General features: G+C 43.5%; 1 protein-coding gene across 9 annotated transcripts in view; it reads right to left on the bottom strand.

The window, feature by feature from the left end:
* vps13b (vacuolar protein sorting 13 homolog B) overlaps nucleotides 1-21,496 on the bottom strand; it is a 315,620-nt gene that overhangs the window by 121,603 nt on the left and 172,521 nt on the right. For 7 of the 9 annotated variants that reach the window (XR_003833763.1, XM_029452593.1, XM_029452596.1 and 4 more), the window contains exons 27-31: nucleotides 19,991-20,105; nucleotides 15,582-15,723; nucleotides 14,808-15,080; nucleotides 14,190-14,346; nucleotides 13,580-13,691 (exon numbers count right to left, since the gene is read on the bottom strand). Coding sequence is in view for 8 of the 9 variants with exons in the window: in XM_029452593.1 (XP_029308453.1) it covers nucleotides 13,580-13,691; nucleotides 14,190-14,346; nucleotides 14,808-15,080; nucleotides 15,582-15,723; nucleotides 19,991-20,105 (799 nt within the window). In the remaining variant the exon portion in view is untranslated. Of the gene's footprint in view, nucleotides 1-13,579; nucleotides 13,692-14,189; nucleotides 14,347-14,807; nucleotides 15,081-15,581; nucleotides 15,724-17,035; nucleotides 17,152-19,990; nucleotides 20,106-21,496 lie in introns of those variants that run through there. The other 2 variants (XM_029452599.1, XM_029452600.1) reach the window with 2 other exon arrangements.

The raw sequence follows: 21,496 nt of genomic DNA, 5'->3' as shown, positions 1-21,496 counted from the left end.
AAGAAAAAGTAAAATACTGCAGAACAAGGGAGGGAGAACACGGCAGGGAAGAAGCGAGGAGAAGGTAGAAAAACCTCTACAACATACCGTGAGATGACTTGGCACTAATGTGCTGGGTGGAGTGGAGTAGGAGAGATGGATTATGAAGACTGAGTCGTGTATAGACAGAGAAGTAATACAAAGCAGGCATGAAGTAGAACTAGGTCGAGTTCATTCAAACCTACTGGAGAGAGTAGGACATATTCCTTGGAAGGGTTTAATGACACGGCTACAAGAGCTGGGGATATATATAATATTAAACCTGTCCTCCAAACTAACATTTCACAAATGTACGCTCACTTTCATCAATATCTGTATATTTAAATCTTTAAGAAGGTACAGATAAAGACCTGTAATTCTATGTATCAGCTCCCTAATGTTCTTAGTTAGCTTCATGTAGCTTGGATAAAACAAACTATGCATTGGTGACTGAGAAGGAAGGTGACACAGACGAGTGACAGGTTCAATCACGGACCGATAAGCAGGTTACATTCTTGCAATCCTTCTGTGCATGTCTCACAGAGAAACGGCAGACAGCACAGTGGCGTTTGCGTGTGGTTGAAAACATGTGTGTGATCTGCTTAATGTGCACAAGTGTAAATAGCGTTTGCAGAGTGTGTGTGAGAACGCTTGTATGCTTCTCTGTAATCTGACATGTCAGGTTGTGATGTGGGAGCCTCTTGTCTCCCTGTGCTGCCTGTCCAACATGTGTCTGTCAGCTGGATCTCTCCCTCAGCCTTGAAACCAGCCTTCTGCTCCTTAAAAAAAACCCTCTTATGTGGCTTTAAAATGCTAATAACATCAGTCCATTACCAGGCTACACGTAATGTGAGGCCTTAAAAAAACTCATTTCAAAGCCCTTCAAATGCCTTCTCAATTGTTAGAAGAGGAGATGGAAAAATATCAAGGGGGAACAATGATGCTTTAAACACTGGCTCCTCGTCATTACTGAGGAATGGAGGGAAGTCTTGCCAACAGTTGGACGTTTCATTTCAGCATATATAAGGAGCAAAGCATATTTTTGCTCAAGTTAATAATTTTTGCCCCGGTTACATGTGCGTAACTATGGTGCATGAGTGTGATGATAAAGTGACACGGGTGGGGTGCTGATTGGAAGGCTGTTGTGTGTGTGTGTGTGTGTGTGTGTGTGTGTGTGTGTGTGTGTGTGTGTGTGTGTGTGTGTGTGTGTATGTGTGTGTGTGTGGTAAGTTATGGAGAGAAGAAAGGGGACCACCGCAGTAGAGTTGTCTACACGGTGGCTTCACATTTCCCTCTGTGGTTCTCTCAAACCTGCAGCACACGAACGAACGTGTATGAACGAACGCACACACACACACACACACACACACACAAGCTTCAGCTTCACACTGAACGTACCTGCCAGGCTGCTAGTCTTGATCCCATGGATGAAAGCTGTTGTGAGTTTAACAGAATACTTAGTGTGTGGAGAGTCACTTTCTCCATGCCAACCTTGGCCAAGTAAACTACCATGTTTGATTTGGACAGTCTACAAAATAATAACTCAATAGCCTCTTACACGGGAAAGGGGAAATCTTTTACATTCTACATTAAGTTCATTTATTCCATACATTTATTCAAAATGGCACACAAAAAAATGTGTGCTGGGATCAACCAGGATTGTGGTACTACACTACATTGACACTTAAATAGTTAAAGATGCATTACATCATACTACAGGTGCATTCATAAGGATTGTTAACAAGTGACTGCCTCAAGATATTCAATAACCACAAATTGCATTTGTTTAGTCAAGAAGATTATTTGTGTGTTAAGCAAGATGGTAAAAAGTGTCGGAACAAGACCAAACACATGAACGTAGAGGGACAAGTCAAACACAAATTAGAGTTGATAATATTTTGTGCATTAAACAAGCTTTTGGATCTTTAGCGGGACTGAGTAAAAACAACTGGTAAAGACCAGGAGGAGGAAGACAGTTCTGAGCCCACTTTAGTGCCAGCCTCTGGTTCTTTCAAGTCTGGTTGGGCCTCCTGGGGTTGTAATGTGCCTCTTATTACACAAGCATTAGGCAATTACGCCACTGGTTTCACATTGGCTTCCCAGAGCCACAGAAGAGCTTGTGGCTTCACACATGGACATTTGAAAGCATCTGCACATTCCGGCTTTCTTGAGGTTGACTTTGTTTTTTTTCTTTCATACTTCTACTCAATCCTCCAATTGCCTCTGCTCTGGTCTGATGTTCTACTGTAGCCTACTGATAACTGCTGTTTGGCAGGAGACTACTGAACACACACACACACACACACACACACACACACACACACACACACACACACACACACACAGAAAATACACTCAGGACATGCTTCCAAAGGGTTTTATATATACAGAAACTCATCTGAAATATTACAGTTTAATAACACACTACCATGTTCATAATCTTGTATTGATGTAACTATTCAGTGTAATCTTCCAAAGAACTAAACTGCTGAAAGTTTAACAGCAATACATTGTAATTGCACACAAAACTTTACTGCTTTGAGAGTAACGCTGCCAACACTTCTCCCTCTGTATCAGACCTCGCTGTGCATATCGACAAATGGCTCAAGTTCAGCTATTTCCATGTAAATCCTAAGAAAAGAAACTAGACAAAGTGGAGACACTGTCATCAATACGGTATTCCTGAATTCCCCCGACAGTCCACCTGGCCTCCTCCACTGCTGTGTGACTGGCCTGTCAGATACCCTGTCAGTACAATGACAGCTTCAAACCAACCACACAGGATGCCAGAACATCAACATGTCATGAGCAGGGAGAAAAGGAACTAAAACACAATAATGCACAAGGCTGGGGCTCGACTACACACATGGACACGTACACAAAACATATGCACTTACAATTTCACGCACACACACACAATCAGACTTTGACAGGGTAACACCGGTAGAATGTGTGTATCCCATGCTGTGGTGGAGGACAGAGCTTCCTAGGTTGCTGGTAGGGATGTATTCTTAGAACCTTTGTATCCTGCATCAGGATGAACCACACACACATACAGGAACGATCAATGAGCCCTGTGGCCAGGCGGTCAACCCCTGGATCAGGCCCTTTTATGAGAGCAGGACAGCTGAGGGGTGATCCCTCTCGCCTCTGTCAGCACGCATCCCGACCTGACTGACAGCAGCGTGCCAAAACACAAGAGCAGTTTCCGGGAAGCTCTGTCACCTTGAGTGCCACCAAAAAAGAAATGCAGAACTCCACACTGCTTTCAACAGCAACACACAGACATGTTAAAAGGGGAGGAAAAAAGAAAAAAAGAAAGGGCAGTTGTTGGGAATCCATACTGTGGCTGTAAGTTATGGAGAGAAGAAAGGGGACCACCGCTGTAGAGTCGTCTACTGCGGTGGCTTCACATTTCCCTCTGTGGTTCCCCCAAACCTACGCACGCACACAAGCACACACAAGCTTCAGCTTCACACTGAACGTACCTGCCAGGCTGCTAGTCTTGATCCCATGGATGAAAGCTGTTGTGAGTTTAACAGAATACTTAGTGTGTGGAGAGTCACTTTCTCCATGCCAACCTTGGCCAAGTAAACTACCATGTTTGATTTGGACAGTCTGAAGTGTGTATACTGAAGTGTTCATCTTCTCATGAGAATGAAAACATGCATATGGTGCTAGAGAAAGGTAACTACAAAGCATAGGGCCTTCCCCCTTAAGAGCATTACTGTACTAACTCACGCGTGGTTATCCACCCATTACCTCTAGAGATCTTAGCTTGTATACTGACGGGTGATGCTAACAAGATGATTTTGTTTAGCAAATGTTGAGCAATCTGTTGTCAGATTTCTTGTGTAGTTACTGAAGTTAATACATTTGACCAGAGAAGGTCATACAAATCATTACGGCTCATCCTCTGAGTACTGTGATTATTCACAGAAAGGTTCATGGAAATCCATAAAGTACATCTTGTCAGATGTTGGACAAATTGCACAGTCTCTGTGACCTCATTGTGTCACCACAGGAAAGATCGAGGTATTCTCAAAATGACGAGAATTTATCCTCTTTGGACGATAGATGTCCATATCCAATTTCATGGACATCTAAAAGTTATTAAGATATGTCAGGTTGGACCTAACTGTTGGTCCAATGGACCCACAGACGGACAGATCAATCAAAATGGCCTCCACAACAGCCCCTCCACTTTGAGCCAAAGGAACTGAGGAAAAATAAGTTGTGGTTTACTTGTTTGATTCCACTGTGGTGAGTCCTAATACCCCCTTCTCTCCCTCTTCTCCACTTTCTCTGCACATTACATCGGAATCATATGCATAAAATAGCCATAAAAATGTACAGCAGGGCCCAGGCTGGGCTTTCTCTCTCCTAATTCCCCTAAACCTCTAACTGCAGGCTGAGGAATACAAGTGTTGTGGTGCAATCTTCTCACAGAGCAGAGGGCCTGAGAATAACATCACAGAGGCCACAGATATTTATGGAATGAACCACAGGCTGTACACAGAAGTCACTAGACACCACAACACAGCACACAAGACCCTGTATACAGCTCCCTACTCATATACAGCACAATACAGTGCCGGCGAAACACAAAGTGTAGCGCTGCGGTCAAAAGCTCTCTAATGACGGATAAGTGGAATTAGAGGGACATAAAGAGAGATGATAAAAGACACAATATGATATAAAGGTAAACAGATACAGCTATAAATCATGGATTTTATTCAGTTGCATATGGATTTATTATACATCTGTTCGAGGGCCTCAAGTCAGACAGAAAGAGGGACTGCTGGTGGTCAGCCTGGACAGCGTGGAGTCCACCCTTAAAAAGACTGATAGTCTTATACAGAGTGGTTGACTTGATTGAACACAGCGGTCAGGTACTCTGCTTCACAGACCAAAGATCAAATCCACTAACATCCATCTGGTTTCCTCTGTTCTGCTCTCGTAACATTAGCTCCACAAACACAAACCCACTCGCTCTCCCTCGGCCGCTCTCCCTCGGCCTCTCTCTCTCTCCCTCTCCCTAGCTCCCTCCCTCCCTCTCTCTCTCTCTCTCTCTCTCTCCCTCTCTCTCTCTCTCTCTCCCTCCCTCCCTCCCTCGGTCTCTCTCTCTCTCTTCTCTCTCTCTCTCTCCCTCTCTCGTCTCTCTCTCTCTCTCTCTCTCCCTCCCTCGGTCTCTCTCATTTCTCTCTCCCTCGGTCTCTCTCTCTCCCTCCCTCGTCTCTCTCTCTCCCTCCCTCCCTCCCTCGGTCTCTCTCTCTCTCCCTCCCTCGGTCTCTCTCTCTCCCTCTCCTCCCTCCCTCGGTCTCTCTCTCTCCCTCCCTCCCTCGGTCTCTCTCTCTCCCTCCCTCCCTCGGGTCTCTCTCTCTCCTCGGTCTCGTCTCTCCTCGGTCTCCTCATCGCTCCCTCGGTCATCTCTCTCTCCCTCGGTCCTCTCTCCTCTCCCTCGGTCTCCTCTCTCCTCTCCTCGGTCTCCTCTCTCTCTCTCCCTCAGGTCTCTCTCTCTCTCCTCGGTCTCTCTCATCTCTCTCCCTCGTTCTCTCCTCTCTCTCTCCTCTCTCTCTCCCTCCCTCTGGTCTCTCTCTCTCTCTCTCTCTCCCTCCCTCGGTCTCTCTCTCTCTCCCTCGTCTCCCTCCCTCTGTCTCTCGCTCTCTCTCTCTTCGTCCCTCCCTCGGTCCTCTCTCCCTCCCTCGGTCTCTCTCTCTCCCTCCCTCGGTCTCTCTCTCCCTCCCCCTCGGCTCTCTCTCTCTCCCTCCCTTGGTCTCTCTCTCTCCCGCCCTCAGTCTCTCACTCTCTCTCCCACCCTCAGTCTCTCTCTCTCTCCCGCCCTCAGTCTCTCTCTCTCTCCCTCTCTCCCTCTCTCCCTCTCGGCTGTAGAGGCAAATGGCAATTTCTCCCCTCTCAGAAAAAATCAGCTTGCACGTCATATGATATGTTCGCTGTATCATCTGGGAGACAGAGAAATCTATCTATCACACTGGTTCCCACTGAAAAGAACGGCAAATATCACTTTATCAAAAGAAAAGAAAAGAAAAAGGTTGAAGGGGGAAATACTCCAAGTCAAAGCCACAGCAGTATTCAGTGGCTGAGTCTAAACTTCCTGTTCACATTACGACACGTTGTCTGAGGGCTGTTTCAACATGAGCCCCACCGAGCCCACTCCCAGTCATCTGTCGGCTCTGTGCAGGCTATTCTGTCCGATTCAAAACATCAATTCTACAGCAAACTTTAATAAAAGGGGGCGTATGATTTACTCTGGGTAGCGGCTGTCCCCATTCTTAAAACAATTTGATGTTGCATTAATCCTGAGTGTCAAGGAGATGTGAAATATGTCCTCGCAGTTTACCAGCACCAGGTGTTTCATTTGCTGGACTGACAAAAAACAATGTTTATTCTGGCTGACCCTCCAATCCTTGCTTATTTTATCTTCTTTCTCTGTAGAAAAGAGGGAGAACATGGGTGTACATCCAAAGTGAGAGAGTAGAAGAGAGGGTTAAAAGAAAGGGTCAGAAACAAATTGAGCTAAATGATTTACAGTTCACGAAGAAAGGTCTAGCTCTAATCATCTCAATTGGACGTCTCTTCCCTCAGCCTCCCAGGCCCAAACAGAGCACAGCAGGAATGAATCCCAGGCCTTCAGGAGCCTTCAGAGCCGTTCTTGTAGATGAAACAGTTGCACTATTAGCAACTTTACCTCCGTTTGACTGCTGGGTGGGTCAGCTTTTCAACTCCCCGGTTTTTTGCTCTGGTTCAACAAACTCTCATGACTAAGAGCGATTCCCCTTGTTGTGCCCTAAAAGCTTATAATAACTCAATAACTTTTTGCATATAACGCAACATAACTACACTCACTTTAAGACAATCGTGTGGAATCAAAAGGATTGCAGTAATAACATATTTTATATTTAATATAATCACATGAAGCAACTAGAAGATCAGAACAGCTAGTTAGCCAAACAAGCAGCATTACAATTAAAGAGATTTACTAAGTTGGTTTGGTTTTGCCCACAGTTCTGTGTTAATGACACACTGGCATATTTTCACAAAAAGACAAAATTCAGAATAGCAAGAGTACAGACGCGGGAATTCAGATCCTCTGATTATATTTTTAAAGCCTGAAAGTTGAGACCAAAATAGATAAAGGGAACTTTGATTCAAACGGCTCATGTCTGGCTGGGTAATCCCCACAGACACCACGTTTACTCTTCTAAAATGCTGCTCTGCATGCTGGAGCACTGAGTAGCAATGCACTACGCCAGCAGGGAGTAATTGAGAAGTTTTACAACACAACTCTTTTCAGCACTACTATTACAAAACTTCATTTTGGTGCATCAAAACATTTGCCGCTCATCATTTAGGCTGCTCTGCAGCGGCCGCTTAAAAACATCATACTGAAGCGAGCTTTATTCTGGCGATACAGATATTACGATCATTGCCTCTGCAAGGAGTTTATCATTAAACCTGCTCAGCAGCCAGAGGAGTTTTTAAAGCAACTCCTAAATCAGTGTATATAAGTGTAGGTCCTAAATTGTCACTGTGTGTGGCCTGAGCAGCTCCTCTCCTCCGCTGCGGCAGCAAAGCAAAGCCGGCGCACTTTTTGCTGGTGTAAACAAACGGGGAAATGGGGCACTTGGCAGCCGACTAAAGTGAGTGATGAGGCAAGTGTGCAGTGAAGCATCTAATGAATCATTTGCTGGGAACTCTGGGTTTTATGAGGAAGAGAAAGATGAGGAGGAAGACAAGAAAGATGGAGAAGACAAGAGAGACCAGCTGAGAGCATAAAATAATGGCATTTCAAATGAAGAGAAAAGAAAGTGAGAGCCGCAGCTGTCATACAGACGCCTGAAGGATCATTCAACGTTTTGCTCCAATGTGAGCACAAGAGATTAGAATGCATAAAACTCGCAGGGACTCCTAATCCCACTACTAGCACAGCAGCAGCAGCAGCAGCAGCAGCGGCGGCAGCAGTGGCGGCAGCAGCGGCGGCAGCAGCAGCAGCAGCAGCAGCAGCAGCAGCAGCAGCATGTGAACCCCAGTGACCGGTGTTGAATTTACTGAGGTGACTGTTGACGCTGTGACAGGTCTGCACCTTTGAACAGAGCTGATGTGCCGAGGGCCTATAAGAAGTTTTATTCCACACCTTGCCTTCACTCCTACTGCCTTAAGCTAATAAAAGAGAAACATTACCGCTGCTACTACTGTATACACAAATAGTGAAATCTAATAATGATGATTAGGAGGCCAGTAAAAAGAAGAACTTCAGGAGTGAAATTAAGGGACTGTTAAATAAACCAACAGCAAGCGAACATGTGATTTCAGTGTCAGTCTTTCACAAAAAGAATTGTTTTCATTGGAATCAACAGACCAAAATAATTTCTATATCCCACACATGTAATAATACAAACATTCAAACAACTCTGAAACATATAATGATCTAACTTTAATTTGACGATAATCATTTATTTTTTTCCATCTTCCTCAAAGTTTCCTTGCGTTGAACAAACTATTTGTGGACTGTGAAAACAAACAGTTTTTTCTTATCTTGGTGTGAAAATGTTCTTATACCAAAGAGAAGAGCAAAAATAAGGAAACATCGGTGAATCCCAGAAATCAATAGGAACCAACGAAATAAGAACAAATTGTTGAGGAAAAAAAAGAGGAAACGTGTTCTCACGTTGCTTCCAACATGAGGCCCACCGTCTCTTTAAGAATCTGAAAGTCAAGAGAGTTAGCAGCTAAACCTATTTTCAATTTTGTTTAAGAAGATTGTAAACATATGGATCCATTTAGAAGGCAAACACAACGGCTCTCTCAAAGTCTCTGACCAGGTCAACCACTTACGATCGTGAAGTAGAAAAGAGTAGTTCACCTCTCTGGTGAATTGTATCGCTGTATCTACACATACCCGGCCAAGACAAGGATGTAACTAGAGGAGAAGAGTGCATATAACGTATTGCCAGGGAGTGTTATTGGTAACAGGCAGGGTCCTGGCTTCAGCGGGCTGTGTTTATCTATGGAGGGGAGATCCCCATCACAACCACTTATTAGGACATATATGTGGGCTTAACCAGGCAGCCATTCAAGAGCAATAAGGGGCTTGCTTACTGACCACAGTGTGCTGGGACTGGGACCAGTCTAACCAACACTAGAGCGATGGAGAGGGAAAGCGAGACAGGAAGGAAATAACAAATACACATGGAGACAGAGAGAAAAAAAATAGAAAGAGAGACACAGTGGGTGAAAAGGACAGCAGAAGGTGAGCAAGAGTGGAAAGTAATGCACGGATGGAAGAAAAGGAGCTATTTAGACATAGAAATACTGCAGCCCCAAAAAGAGCCTGCACATGCAAAAGGAGAGAAGGAAAGTGACGATATTGGAGAAGGGGTAAAGGAGGCATGAATGACAAATAGAGAAAGAGACAGTAACATTAAACATTAAAAAAGAAAGTTAGGGAGAGAATAGTAAGGAAGGACGAGGGAAGACATTAAGGAGCCGATAAGGAAGGATGGAGAAAGAGTGAGGAGAAAGATAAACACTGCTGATCAGAAAAGAGAGATGGAATAAAGAAAGAAATATGCAGCAAGCAAAGAAATTGGAAATTGAAGAATAAGAATAAGAAAATAATGATAAGTTAGGCGATGAGGGTATATAGCTGCTACAGTGAAGAGGTAGAAGTTAAAACACCAGAAACAAACATGGGATGAGGAGAGAAAGTAGAGAGAGAAAGAGGGAGTGGAAAAAAAAGAGCAGACATACTTTGGAAAGTGTATGAGAAAAATAAAGACACAGGAGGAGGGAGTGCAGTAGGCCATTGATACAGCCACATCATGTTGACTTGGCTCTGCATCACCACTGACACAGCAGCCGTGTCTGCCGTTACCGTAGAAACGCAGGCATGTGCACTAATCAAAACAAAAAAACTAAAACTATATTTTGCGGCAGCGGGATGCTCCCTGAGTCTCCCTCGTACAGACCATGAGGTAACCGAGTATGTGATGGAATCTAGAGCTGTGTCATCGAGGTGTGGGGATGTCGGGAAATGTGCAGAATATTCTTAGACACACACACACACACACCGTAACAGACACACACGCTCAGACACACAGACACACAGACACACACACACACACACACACACACACACACACACACACACACACACACACACACACAGGTTATGGTAATCTTTCTTTCATCATTTAAATTGTCCTCAGAGAGTAAGAGTTTTTATTTCCTTAAAATAATAAGTTGTTAAGATAATACTATTAGCAGTGGGCACAACTCATTGTATTACTAATAGATTAAGGGGGCTGCCATTAAAGTACTTATTTCCAATAACTTTGCACAGCATCACTTATTTCAAAGTTAAATATTATTAATAAATATGTATGTCATGTCATTTAAAGTTACTTAAGTTGATAAAAGGTCAATATTGGGCCAAGATATTGTCAAACTGATGTAATGTTTTAACCCTCACACCTAGACATTTTAACATGGTCTCTCAGCCCTTACAAAGGGACACTCAATCTCCACATGGTACTTGAAAGAGTGTTCCCCATTCACTCAAGCATACAAGAAGCTTTCAATTAAGTGTTCCAAAAGTGAAAAGAAATCTCATTGGAAAAATAAGAAAAACAGAGAAAATAGGAGTGGGGAGTAAAAGATCTGTGAGATTTTACAGAGGGCCCAAACCACAAGAAAGTCAGGGCTGAATGCATGCTGGACATTCCCTGGGCCGGCGCTCATGTACTTGGAAAAAGCACGCTTTTTCAAGACAGGAAAATGATTTCAGCTGTGTAAATTGACAGCGGCCTTGTAGCTGAAGATGGAGAGGAAGAAAGAGGGGAAGCCTGCAGCTCTGTCATAATTCCTGCTTAGTGAAGAAGCCGCTGGGGACCTATTCCTTCAGGGAAACCAAATTCAACATCACACGATCAAATGAAACAGTGGTAATTGTTACCAAATGAACATGGTGGTGGATATCAACTTAGCTCTACAGCTTTACAGTCAAAAAGGTTTATTTGACCTTCTTTGAGGAAATCTATCTACTCTAAATGATAAATAAACACTGTACCCTGAAAATGTTAAGGCTGAAAGGGAAGCTGAGGAGCTTTGAAGTGTGTCAGAAACAGTGTTAGTTGAACAGTATCAAGACATGCTCCGTCAGGATGTTTACACATACTCGCTATTTTAGCCTTCACTCTCGTCTTCTCTCACAGGGTGGCATTACAGTAAATCCTGGTTTTAGACATTGTGAGGCAATCATTTCATGTACAGTAGACAATAACAGCATGGCTACTTGGATCAGTCATTCAATTATGACAACGGATGTAATTAGTGGTGGGCTTTAAACAGAATTGCAGCAAATGGCTACTGGCACTCACGGACATATTTCTTCCTATAGCCACAGTTGGTTATAGATTGTAAACACACATTGGTTTGCATAATTACAGACTCTCACTTTGACTTTTTCTATACTACTTGGGGGATCACGGGCAGTCGAATTCAGCACAGATAAAGCACATAACAGTGCTTGGTAATGGTATGTCAACAAGTCCCTGATCTCAGGGTTATCAATCATGTGACTCAGAAGTGTGATCATCCTAAATTGGAGGGCAGATGTGAACAGGGAAGGTGGTGAGGATAATGCATGGTTAGAAATGGAAGAATGAACACAGAGAGCGGTTTGACATAATTCCTGGGTTTCACTGCAGAGAGGGAAGTGGTGACTCTTGGCTTCTGTGTGTAGAGGTTAAGGGGGTGAGTGAATGTGGGTGTGTTTGTACACATGGCCATGCCTGCTGCTAGTGTTTGTGACAGAGTATGTATATGTGGATCTTTGAGTGCATAGGTAAGAGTATGTGGTTGTGTTCTTTGCACATTTGGGTGCGAAAGCATGACTGAGGGAAGGCAACTTATTGTGTTTGTGAGAGCATGTGAGCCTGACTGTGTGTATTGAATGACCATGTGCGTGTGGAGGGCTACACGGTCGCGTGTATGTGCTCAGACCAGGGTGGAGCGTTGTGCGAGGCAATCTCTGTGTATGAGCAGATGTGGGCACCACAGCCACAGAGCCACCAATCCTCCAACGACCAGAGGCAGAACATTACTGGCCAATATGGGGTAAAATTGCATAGCTGGTCTAACGGGTTTTTGGGGCGAACGTCTGAGAAAAACTCCAGATTATTTTCCATGCCCACAAGATCATCATTTATCATCTGACATGATAACAACATGGCCAACATGTCAACAAAAATAAATCTAGGCACAGTTTCCATGGAAACAGGGTAGTTTCTACCCATTAGCTGTACTAACTTGTACCAAAAACAAAGCAAACATTTCAGCATAGTACACTGTGTGGAACTAGGAGGGGATACATCAACAAGAACACCCCCAAAAGTCCCTGCAAAACAGTAGCTATGGTTACTGATCAATACCAACTTTACTGCAGTACATCAAACAAGCAAATGAGAGACTGTGAGGGAGATAGCTTGGGTTCTGTGGGAGAGCTGTGGACCACGGTGGACAGAGTGTGGTATTCCTCTCTATTTTGCCTTGATGGTTACAGATTGTCAGGCATGCCCCCTCTGCCTCCCTGCTCCTGTAATCTGCCTGCATATGACACTTCCACAAACTGAAAGCAGCAATGAAGCCTAAAGTGGCCTCTCCTCTCCTTTTGTTGTCCACCTTCTTTTTTTTTCTTTTTCTCCACTTCACGTCTTGTGTCAGCTCACATCTCACTTGCAGCTGCACAAAGCATTTGGCACCTCTTTTATCTCCCTCATTACATGTGTTTGCCAGCTCCATATCTGCCCATTCACACAACTGCTCTCTCTCTCGCACACACACAAGCTGTGGGGCTGCGGTTTTGAGGCAGCTATGACACAATCCAGATTCCTTTAGCTGCCTTTAGCAGGGAAATGTTTTGCGCAGAGCCATTTCCCTCAGAAGTCCAGATTTTCCCTGTCTCGTTGCTTTGATCTGCATGGCACGGGGGGCTTGTGTCAACAGTCTTGTGTTTCAGCTTGAGGGCCCAGCAGAGCCCCAAGGTGTCACTCATTGCTCTCAGTCACTGAGCTTAGCCACTATGCAGCACTGTCACTTGCTGTACCCTAAAACCCTCCCATGAGACGGCAAACATCACAAGACCACAGCAGTGCACCCATGCACCGCTCTGACTCACAGACACCAAAACACTTGCGTCACAACTACTTTCATGGAGCGTGACTTGAGGTCAGACAAATTTGAATGGTACCTTTAATAGACTGTGGGCAAAAAGAAAGTTATGTGGTGGTCTAATACTACCAGCGGTGTCTTCAAAGATACAGCTTTGTGAGTAAGACGGTATATAGTAAAAGAAGAGGTGTAAGTGCAGGTTCACATACAGTATGTGCAAACAGAACATTTTTCTGATTTTTGAATTTTGATCATTGTTGTTAAACATCCAACCGACATGTTGGATAATATATATCTTTTTTTATCTACCACATAAATGCATAATGTCAATGTATCAGAGGACTTGTAGTGAGAAGAGAGTTTGTCTTACTGGTAGATGTCTTTTCGCAGCACAGTGCGGGTCAGAGGGTTATCAGCCTGAGGAGCCATGCTGAGGGAACCCAGCTTTAAGACCAGGGTGTCCTCTTTTTTCATCTGGGGATCTGATGGAACACACACACAAAATAATAATAACAAATAAAATGAATATGGAGGGACATAATAATAAGAATATATATAAATGTATCTACATGCACAATTTTAGAAATGCTTCAACCAATGTGAATACACACAATGGAAATATTACACACAGGCAAATACTGTGGGACATGAAGACAACCCACACACACAAACACAGCCTTACAACTATTACTCAATACTACCAGCAGACAAAACATCCATCTATGACATTCTGACAATACTTTTATATTCTGTAGGAGTGTATACAACTGTGGTTGGTTCTTCAGAACCTCAACTATTTCTCTTAGCAAACGTCTAATGTGGCGGCTCTGCTATGTCTGGCCGGCCATGACAGAGACTTTCATACACGCACCACAGACTTGAAGAACCTAAATTACAGCCTGTGACATAATACTGTCCCATTGTTGTGTTCCATGTGAAAACTCAAATGTGCGTTCAAAAGCAACAAGTAGTTCTCTAACCTGAGGCTGTATGTTTGTCTTGTGCCCCGGGGCAGAAGACCCTGATCACGCTGGTGTTGATGTACATAAGAGGCAAACACCGAGAGGTCAGCGTGTGGCTTCTCATTGGTTGACCAGCAGACTTTCCGCGCTCTCTGTAGCGTCTTGGTACCGTAGCCTGAGAAGACATCCAGTCAAAAATATCAATCATAAATTCATACGATCTTAATCATACGTTTTGTTGTCTTAATGGCTGGTTCTAATAACACAAAGGTAAGTAAACCATGGAGTAGCCTATCAAATGACATTAGTTGTTTAAAAGTGTAAATCAAATTGTACCTTATTATAAACATTTAAATGTATCTTAACGGCTATTAACTGGTACAATATGTTTATTTTATTAATGTCAAATCATTTTTTAAAGGATTGTTTTGTTTCTTTGACTGAAACTATATACCTACATACTGTATATTACTAGATCACCCAAATTAATGCATAATTCATCTAAAATTGGTTTAATTATCGACATTTACTTATGCACACTTAAAAATGAAATAAATATGTGTTTTGTTGTTGAGTCCCCATACGGCTCAAGCCACGACAACAGTTGTAGGAACTGACAAGAATCTTTCTTTCTACCTGGAACACGCCTGCTACAGTAGCCAATAAGGGACAGGAAAGCACCACATCAAAGGGCTGGGCTGTCAGCAGGATTTCTCTCAGGTACTGAGGGGAGCTGTCTGCCAGAGGATCAGTGGTCAACCGCTGAGTGGCGGTGGTAGCACTGCTGCGTGTTGGCCGCTCAGGCCGGGTGGTGAGTTTGTGACGGACATTTTTGGTGACAGCCTGGGTGTACGTGATGGACAGGAAGCCGTGCTGCTGATGAGAGCCCTCCAGGACCTTGGCTGCCGTCTGGCCAGTGGTCAGACAGGACAAATCGCACTGATGATAGTTATCATTACACAGAACAATAGCAGACAAATCTATATCACTTAAATACCAATTAGGTAAAAGAAAAATAATTGTAAACCATTGCATGATTAAAAGAGAGGCATAATTGTTTAAGGCATCAGGGTAAACCTCCAGTAACAGTGGATTTAACAGCTGTCAAATCATTTATCTGCTGAAAAATGACTAAAAGCATAAAATCTGCACCCTTATAGGACGTTCTGTGAAGAATTAAAATGTTTAGAGTACCTTCCTCAGAGTGTGTTATATAGTAACTACCCATATAGATATTTTCCTTTACAGCATTGTGTATGTTTGTATGATTTTATTCATTTGTGATTGTTACTGTGACTACAATTTAGAAACAGGTGAAAACCTCTCTGAGGAGCACACATTAGTATTTTAAGCCACTGTTAATGGAGGTTAAGTAGAGTCAACTAAAAAGGAGAGGAGATGGATTCTTACAGGAGGGAAAAAGCCAGAGAAGTGGCTGAAAGATTCTTGCTTGCTGACGGGTCGAACCAACACAGTGCGTCTGTTCAGCTTGTCAGTGCAAGAGAGGAGCACTCCTCCACAGCTGCCCGAGCTCTGAACACCCTCCTCCGTACTGGAGGGGAGAAGAGGGGGGGAGAGAGAAGTAGAAAGAGAGAGAGAGAGAGACAGAGAAAGAGAGAGAGAGAGACAGACAGAGAGACAGAGAGACAGAGAGAGAGAAAGAGACAGAAAGAGAGAGAGACAAAGAGAGAGACAGAAAGAGAGAGAGCGAGAGACAGAAGAGAGAGAGAGGGAGATAAACAGAGAGAGAGAGAGAGAGAGAGAGAGAGAGAGAGAGAGAGAGAGAGAGAGAGAGAGAGAGAGAGAGAGAGAGAGAGAGAGAAGGCAAGCAGTCACAGGGAGGGGGCAAGGAAGATAATTGCAGAAGGGTGGGGAAAAAGACAAACAGGGAAGAAAAGAAAGAAAAGCATGAAACCTCAAAATCATTTAGGAAAAATTAAATATACTGTAGAGTAAACTGATTAAACCAAAGGAAGTTGGACCAGCGGACATATTGTGGAATGGTCTTATACGATCCAGTAATAAGAACATTAGCAACTGTATAATTCTGGGATGAATAGTAATTAATTCAGTAACACAATGATAACATATATAATATGTTCTTTACTGATTAAACTACCTAAATAAAGTAAAATCTTCTCTATATTTTCATTTGTTAGGTACCAGTATAAGACCATAACCAGAATAAGATTTCATCAACAAGAAAATGGAGGCTGAAGTCCTAGTCTCCTCTTACACCCCCCACACACACACACACACACACACGATTTCATTGGCTTGATTATTTAGCCAATCAGAGCCACTGGACAGACAGGTGAGTGTTATTCTGTAAATGGAACTTATTTGTAAATGTATTCTGTTTTCATGACACTGATAAAGTGTATCAAATGATTACATTTGTGGACACCCTGCATTAGAGCCAAAAACAATGTTTTTCCTTTGTTTATGTTCCTGTCTGTCCAGCATGAGTAGAGATGAGGGACCTTGATTAGGAGCAGCAGGATGGCAGAGGTACAGAACTGAGAGGCCTAAGGCTACTATGTCTGGTTTGGGACAGGCAGAAGCCTCACCACAGCTGTCTCGTTGCACTGCAGAATGAGTCCTTCATAGTGGCCAGAGTGCAAGCCCTGCCCTGGCCTGGAGAGACACACAAGGCCGATCTTAAATTGGGAATCTGGGATTACTTATACTGATAATATCTCTTGAATGGCAACAGTAGTTACAAAATGGCATTTAGTTAAGTGAACCACTTATCTGATAGTAACATTTGTATCAGCAGCAGCGTGCATGCATTGGGACTTCAATGCAGGTAAATGATGTATGGAAAACCATTCTTATTGAATGTTAGACAATGCTTTGAGATATTAATAACACATTTATTAACTTGGGGAACTTATATACACATCAATGTGATGCATAATTATTTTTGACATTAGATTTCCATTTTTTGTTGTGGCCATCCATAAGAAGCAGAAAGCTCCTGTAAAGCAGACATCAAAAGAAGTTAACATGAAGGCAGATACAACAATTATCATTCCCAATTTGCAGCACAACATAAACACTAAATCTACAGTATATAACACACACACACACACACAGGCATGCACAGCATTATTACAGTTACTCTAGGATGCCACAAATGCACAACACATGTATGGCAAAATGCTTCACACAATGGAAATGGTTAAACACTATCTGCATTATATCTTTTACGCCTCCCTCAGTTTGTCCCCCTGCCTCTTCTGTACTCCCCACCACAATACTGGGAGTTCATTGAGAGAGCAGTAGGCCTACTGGTGGTGTATGTGTGTGTGTGTGTGTGTGTGTGCGTGTGCGTGTGTGTGTGTGCACATGTGTTTCATGCATAGTTATCTTGTGTGTGTATGCCAGTTCTTTCTGTGTGTCCCTATGAGAATATCTTTTTGTAATCTCACTCTCAGCTGTAAGAGTGACTAATACATATGGACCCCCCACAGCTCTTCATTTCTCCCATCATCCCTCTTTTCTCTCTCTCTCTCTGCTCCCATCCTTCCCTCCAAGCCGTTTGCGGAACAGCTGGAAGACATCAGCTCCAATCTGTGTGAGCTGCTCCTAGGAGCGAATAAGGGTGAACTGTCACCGGCCGTCCTCTCTTGGGGGACGTCTCCGCGTTTCAGAACAGTTCAAGGAGCAATGTTGCTAGGGGAGACCTGGCTAAAATAAAGAGAAGATAAAGCTTCCTAATTGCTAAACTTCCCACTGGACGGGATCCTTCCCCCGCCCTCTACAGAGTCTCATCCCCAGTCCCCCATCACCTCCGTGCTTCTATGTGTCCCTTTAATTCACCTCTGCTCTATGATTACTGAGCCCCACACGAGGTTCAACGCCCACCTATTTTGTATTCCTTGGGGACTCCTTTTGTGTCATTTTCCTTCCCTCCTTCACCCTTTTTTGTCCTCCTTGTAGTTTGAACAATCAGGGATTCAATTATATATTCACCTCAGATATTTGCCTGCCCTATCTAAATTTCCATTCATTTTCCAGCAGTGAGATAGCTAAGGCCAGATGAGACATTTTTTGTGTCAAAATTGATTTAATATGACCTACTACACACAAATAACCTGGGCTGGGTGATGAAATACCTAACAATTATCTGCTCAGAATGATTAATATGGACTCCAACCCCTGTGGGCTCTCTTGTGTATGTGGATGATACAGATTAGAGCGGGCCAGGAGCCCAAAAGGTCCTCCACTCTGTCCTAAACAGCCATGACTATAACCTGGCTTGGATGATGGAGCGCTTCAGCCTGCCAGGACTTTGGTCGGTTGTAAGTGTGTTGAGACCATGTTGTTAAAAGTACATTAAACTGAAATAACCTAGAAATAAGAAAATTGACCCATTATCTACTTAGGAAGGCATAGAGGTCTACTAAAGAGATTAAGGTTGGCTTCATCTCAGAAGCAATTGGACACACACCTGTGGAGAACAGAGCAGTATGATATAATGACCCACGACACATTTATGCTCTAGAACTGTATAACCACCGACTTTGTGCTGGCTTAGGTTGATGTTCCATACTGTATGTAACACATGTGGCCTGAATATAAATCAACTGCCTGTAGCAAAACAGGGAGGTCTGCAAGATGCTTGCTCGACAGTCAGGTTCAAAGGCAAGACCATCGGCTCCCTCCCTCTCTGACCTGTTCTCACACGCCTGGTACACGGCTAAGGTGGTTTTAAAATCTTGCCAATGAGAATCCATATCTATTATCATATCAGTGGCGAGAGCATAGATTGTTAATGACGGGGTTCAATACGGGCGCAGGGCCAAGGAAGAGCCATCTCCCTTCACTGCCTGGCTGGATCACAGAAGGAGGCATGTAGGCACAGAGACCTGAAAACACACACACTGCTGAATGCAACATGCTGGAGTGTTATAGATCGCTGCTTCATTATCTCCTCAGACAGAGACAGAGGGAATTGCCTCCTGCTAAGTGGTCCCTTCCCAACAGAACAAGACCTCAGGCACGTACACAGAGCACACCCGGAGCTGCTGACTCCATCAGGGAGGTATGTGATCAAGGCAAGGAGAACGAAATACAGGAAATAAGGTTTTAGATATTGAAATGAAGCCACCCTCATTTAATTGATGGGAAGAACGTGTGCATTGGGCGTGTGAAAAAATCTAAAATGTTTTTGGTTACAGCTTCAGTTTCACCATGCTGCAGTATGTGCTCTCATCATTTTTAAAGCCCAGAGCTAAATTACCCAATTCTGAGTGGAACTTGACATGGGGAGAGATTACCATAAGGATGCAGTGGAACATCGCCCAGTGGTTTCCCTCCCCAACAATGTGTTAATGTTTCTGTGAATCGATTCAGACACCGCAGGCTCAGAGAAAATGACTGACGTACGGACTGAACTCTCGTCTGTTCTGTGAGTCAGAGTGGGGCCAGCCCAGAGACCGTTCAACGCGTCAGTCTAGTCTGTCGGTCCATCTGTCTGTCCATCTGCCTGTTAGTCTGTGGTCACCACTGCAACAGCTGTCTGGAAAGACGATGACGCTGAGGTGATAATCTGAAAAATCACCCATATGAGCAGAAGTGGGAACAGACAAAGTGTTTGTGGTATTGGTGGTGAAGTGTGCGTTTAGACTCTGGGACTGTGAGAGCACAAGTGTGTGGGTGCAGCAGGGGGACCTGGTGGATAGAGATAATGTACTTGAACTGGAGGGTACCAGTTGTATCACATTTAGCATCGTCACTAAAACCATTCCTGCCTGCTGACTTAAAAGCAACTGGATGCATGTGTGTGTTTACATGTACGAGATGTACTCTACCTGCATCTGTGGTGGTCGATGTTGAAGCTGCCAACTTTACATTTGATCTTTGTATAAACATCTTGGACATCTACTGAGGCACTCAGGTCTTCGAGTTCACCGATGACACAGATTTCTGACAGAAACACACAAAAAAAGAAAATATTAGTTTCTACATTTTAGGATCATGAAGTGAATCCCAGTGGAAAGACATTCATTAGGCAACTTTAGTTTGCAATACTGTGAATGCTGGGAGTTTCTCCCTCTGTTTTTATTTAAGCATGCTGTATGGCCATCAGAGGAAGTTTCATCTGTGTGTGTGAATTTCATTTCTGTGGGCAAGGACGTATGTGTGGACGCATTTTTCCCTCATTCTCTCCTACAAACACACACACTCACACACACACAGAAGATATCCCTCAGCCTGTCATAATGAAGAGTTTGCGTGTGAATACTGAATCTTCATGTAGACTCTTCTGTGTGTATTCTTGAAAATGTATGTGCGTGCCTCAGTGCACCTTGAGTGCAAACAAACCCACCCACTTCAGGCAAAGTGAGTAAGCTTCATAGAACTGATTAACTTTGTATTGAACCGAGCCTGTGAGCTTAACTGTTGCTTCTCTCTCATTGTTTCCACAGAGAAAGTCCCACAATCTAGCTTGGGAAAATGGACTTCATGCATGTGAAACTATGGTTGTTGTTGTACTGTTGCCTTGTGGTGATTCTGAGAAACACAGAGGTTCCTAACAGATTATTAAAATTGAAACACAAGGCATGTCAGCTTTATTGTGGATACTGTGTGGAAAGAATTCTCCCCAGTTGTTAGATACTCAGAAACTCATAGTCTCCGAACACGGTGTTGATATTGATGTATGAGTTTTCTAAACCCACCCTGTAAGAGTACTGGAAACCCTTAGTCCCATGGTCTTAAATAGTTCATCTTAAAAGAAGGAAAGTGTACCACTGATTTGTGCCTTTAGCGGAGCCTCTGGAGACTCATGCTTGAATTTCTACCTCTAATCTTCCAGCACATTATAGCATAACATTATACCCGAGAACCAATACGTCTGGAATGGCTGTTTTTCCATTTCTCTGGAGAGACAAGAATCTTATTTCCTTTGCAGTTGAAAAACATATTACATCATAGCAGATTGTCTGCAGTCATATCTGAGGCTTACTTATCTCCAAGAATGTACTTGTTGATATTGGGCATCTAATATATCGCATGCACACAATTCTTGTTTTTAATAACATGCTTAATGTGTTGCACACAGAAAATCCAGTGGTAAATTCATCTCGCAGCTCAGATGGCACATATTAAGCCCAAATCCAGAGTAATGCCTATTTAGGATGTGTCTAAGTCAAACCATCTCTGTGAGGTCCTCCAAAACATTCCGTTTCCACTATTAAAGACCTTAAGCTGGGCGATCTGCTTGGCAGATGCTAAATATTACAGCCACCAATTAAAGGTAAATCTACCCTTTCATCGCCCCAGTAAATCTAAAGGGGACAAGAGGCGGTTCGCTT

Source organism: Cottoperca gobio, chromosome 16, assembly GCF_900634415.1.
Source record: "Cottoperca gobio chromosome 16, fCotGob3.1, whole genome shotgun sequence".
NCBI classification, from domain to species: Eukaryota; Metazoa; Chordata; class Actinopteri; order Perciformes; family Bovichtidae; genus Cottoperca; species Cottoperca gobio.
This window is presented reverse-complemented; position numbering and strand designations above follow the sequence as displayed.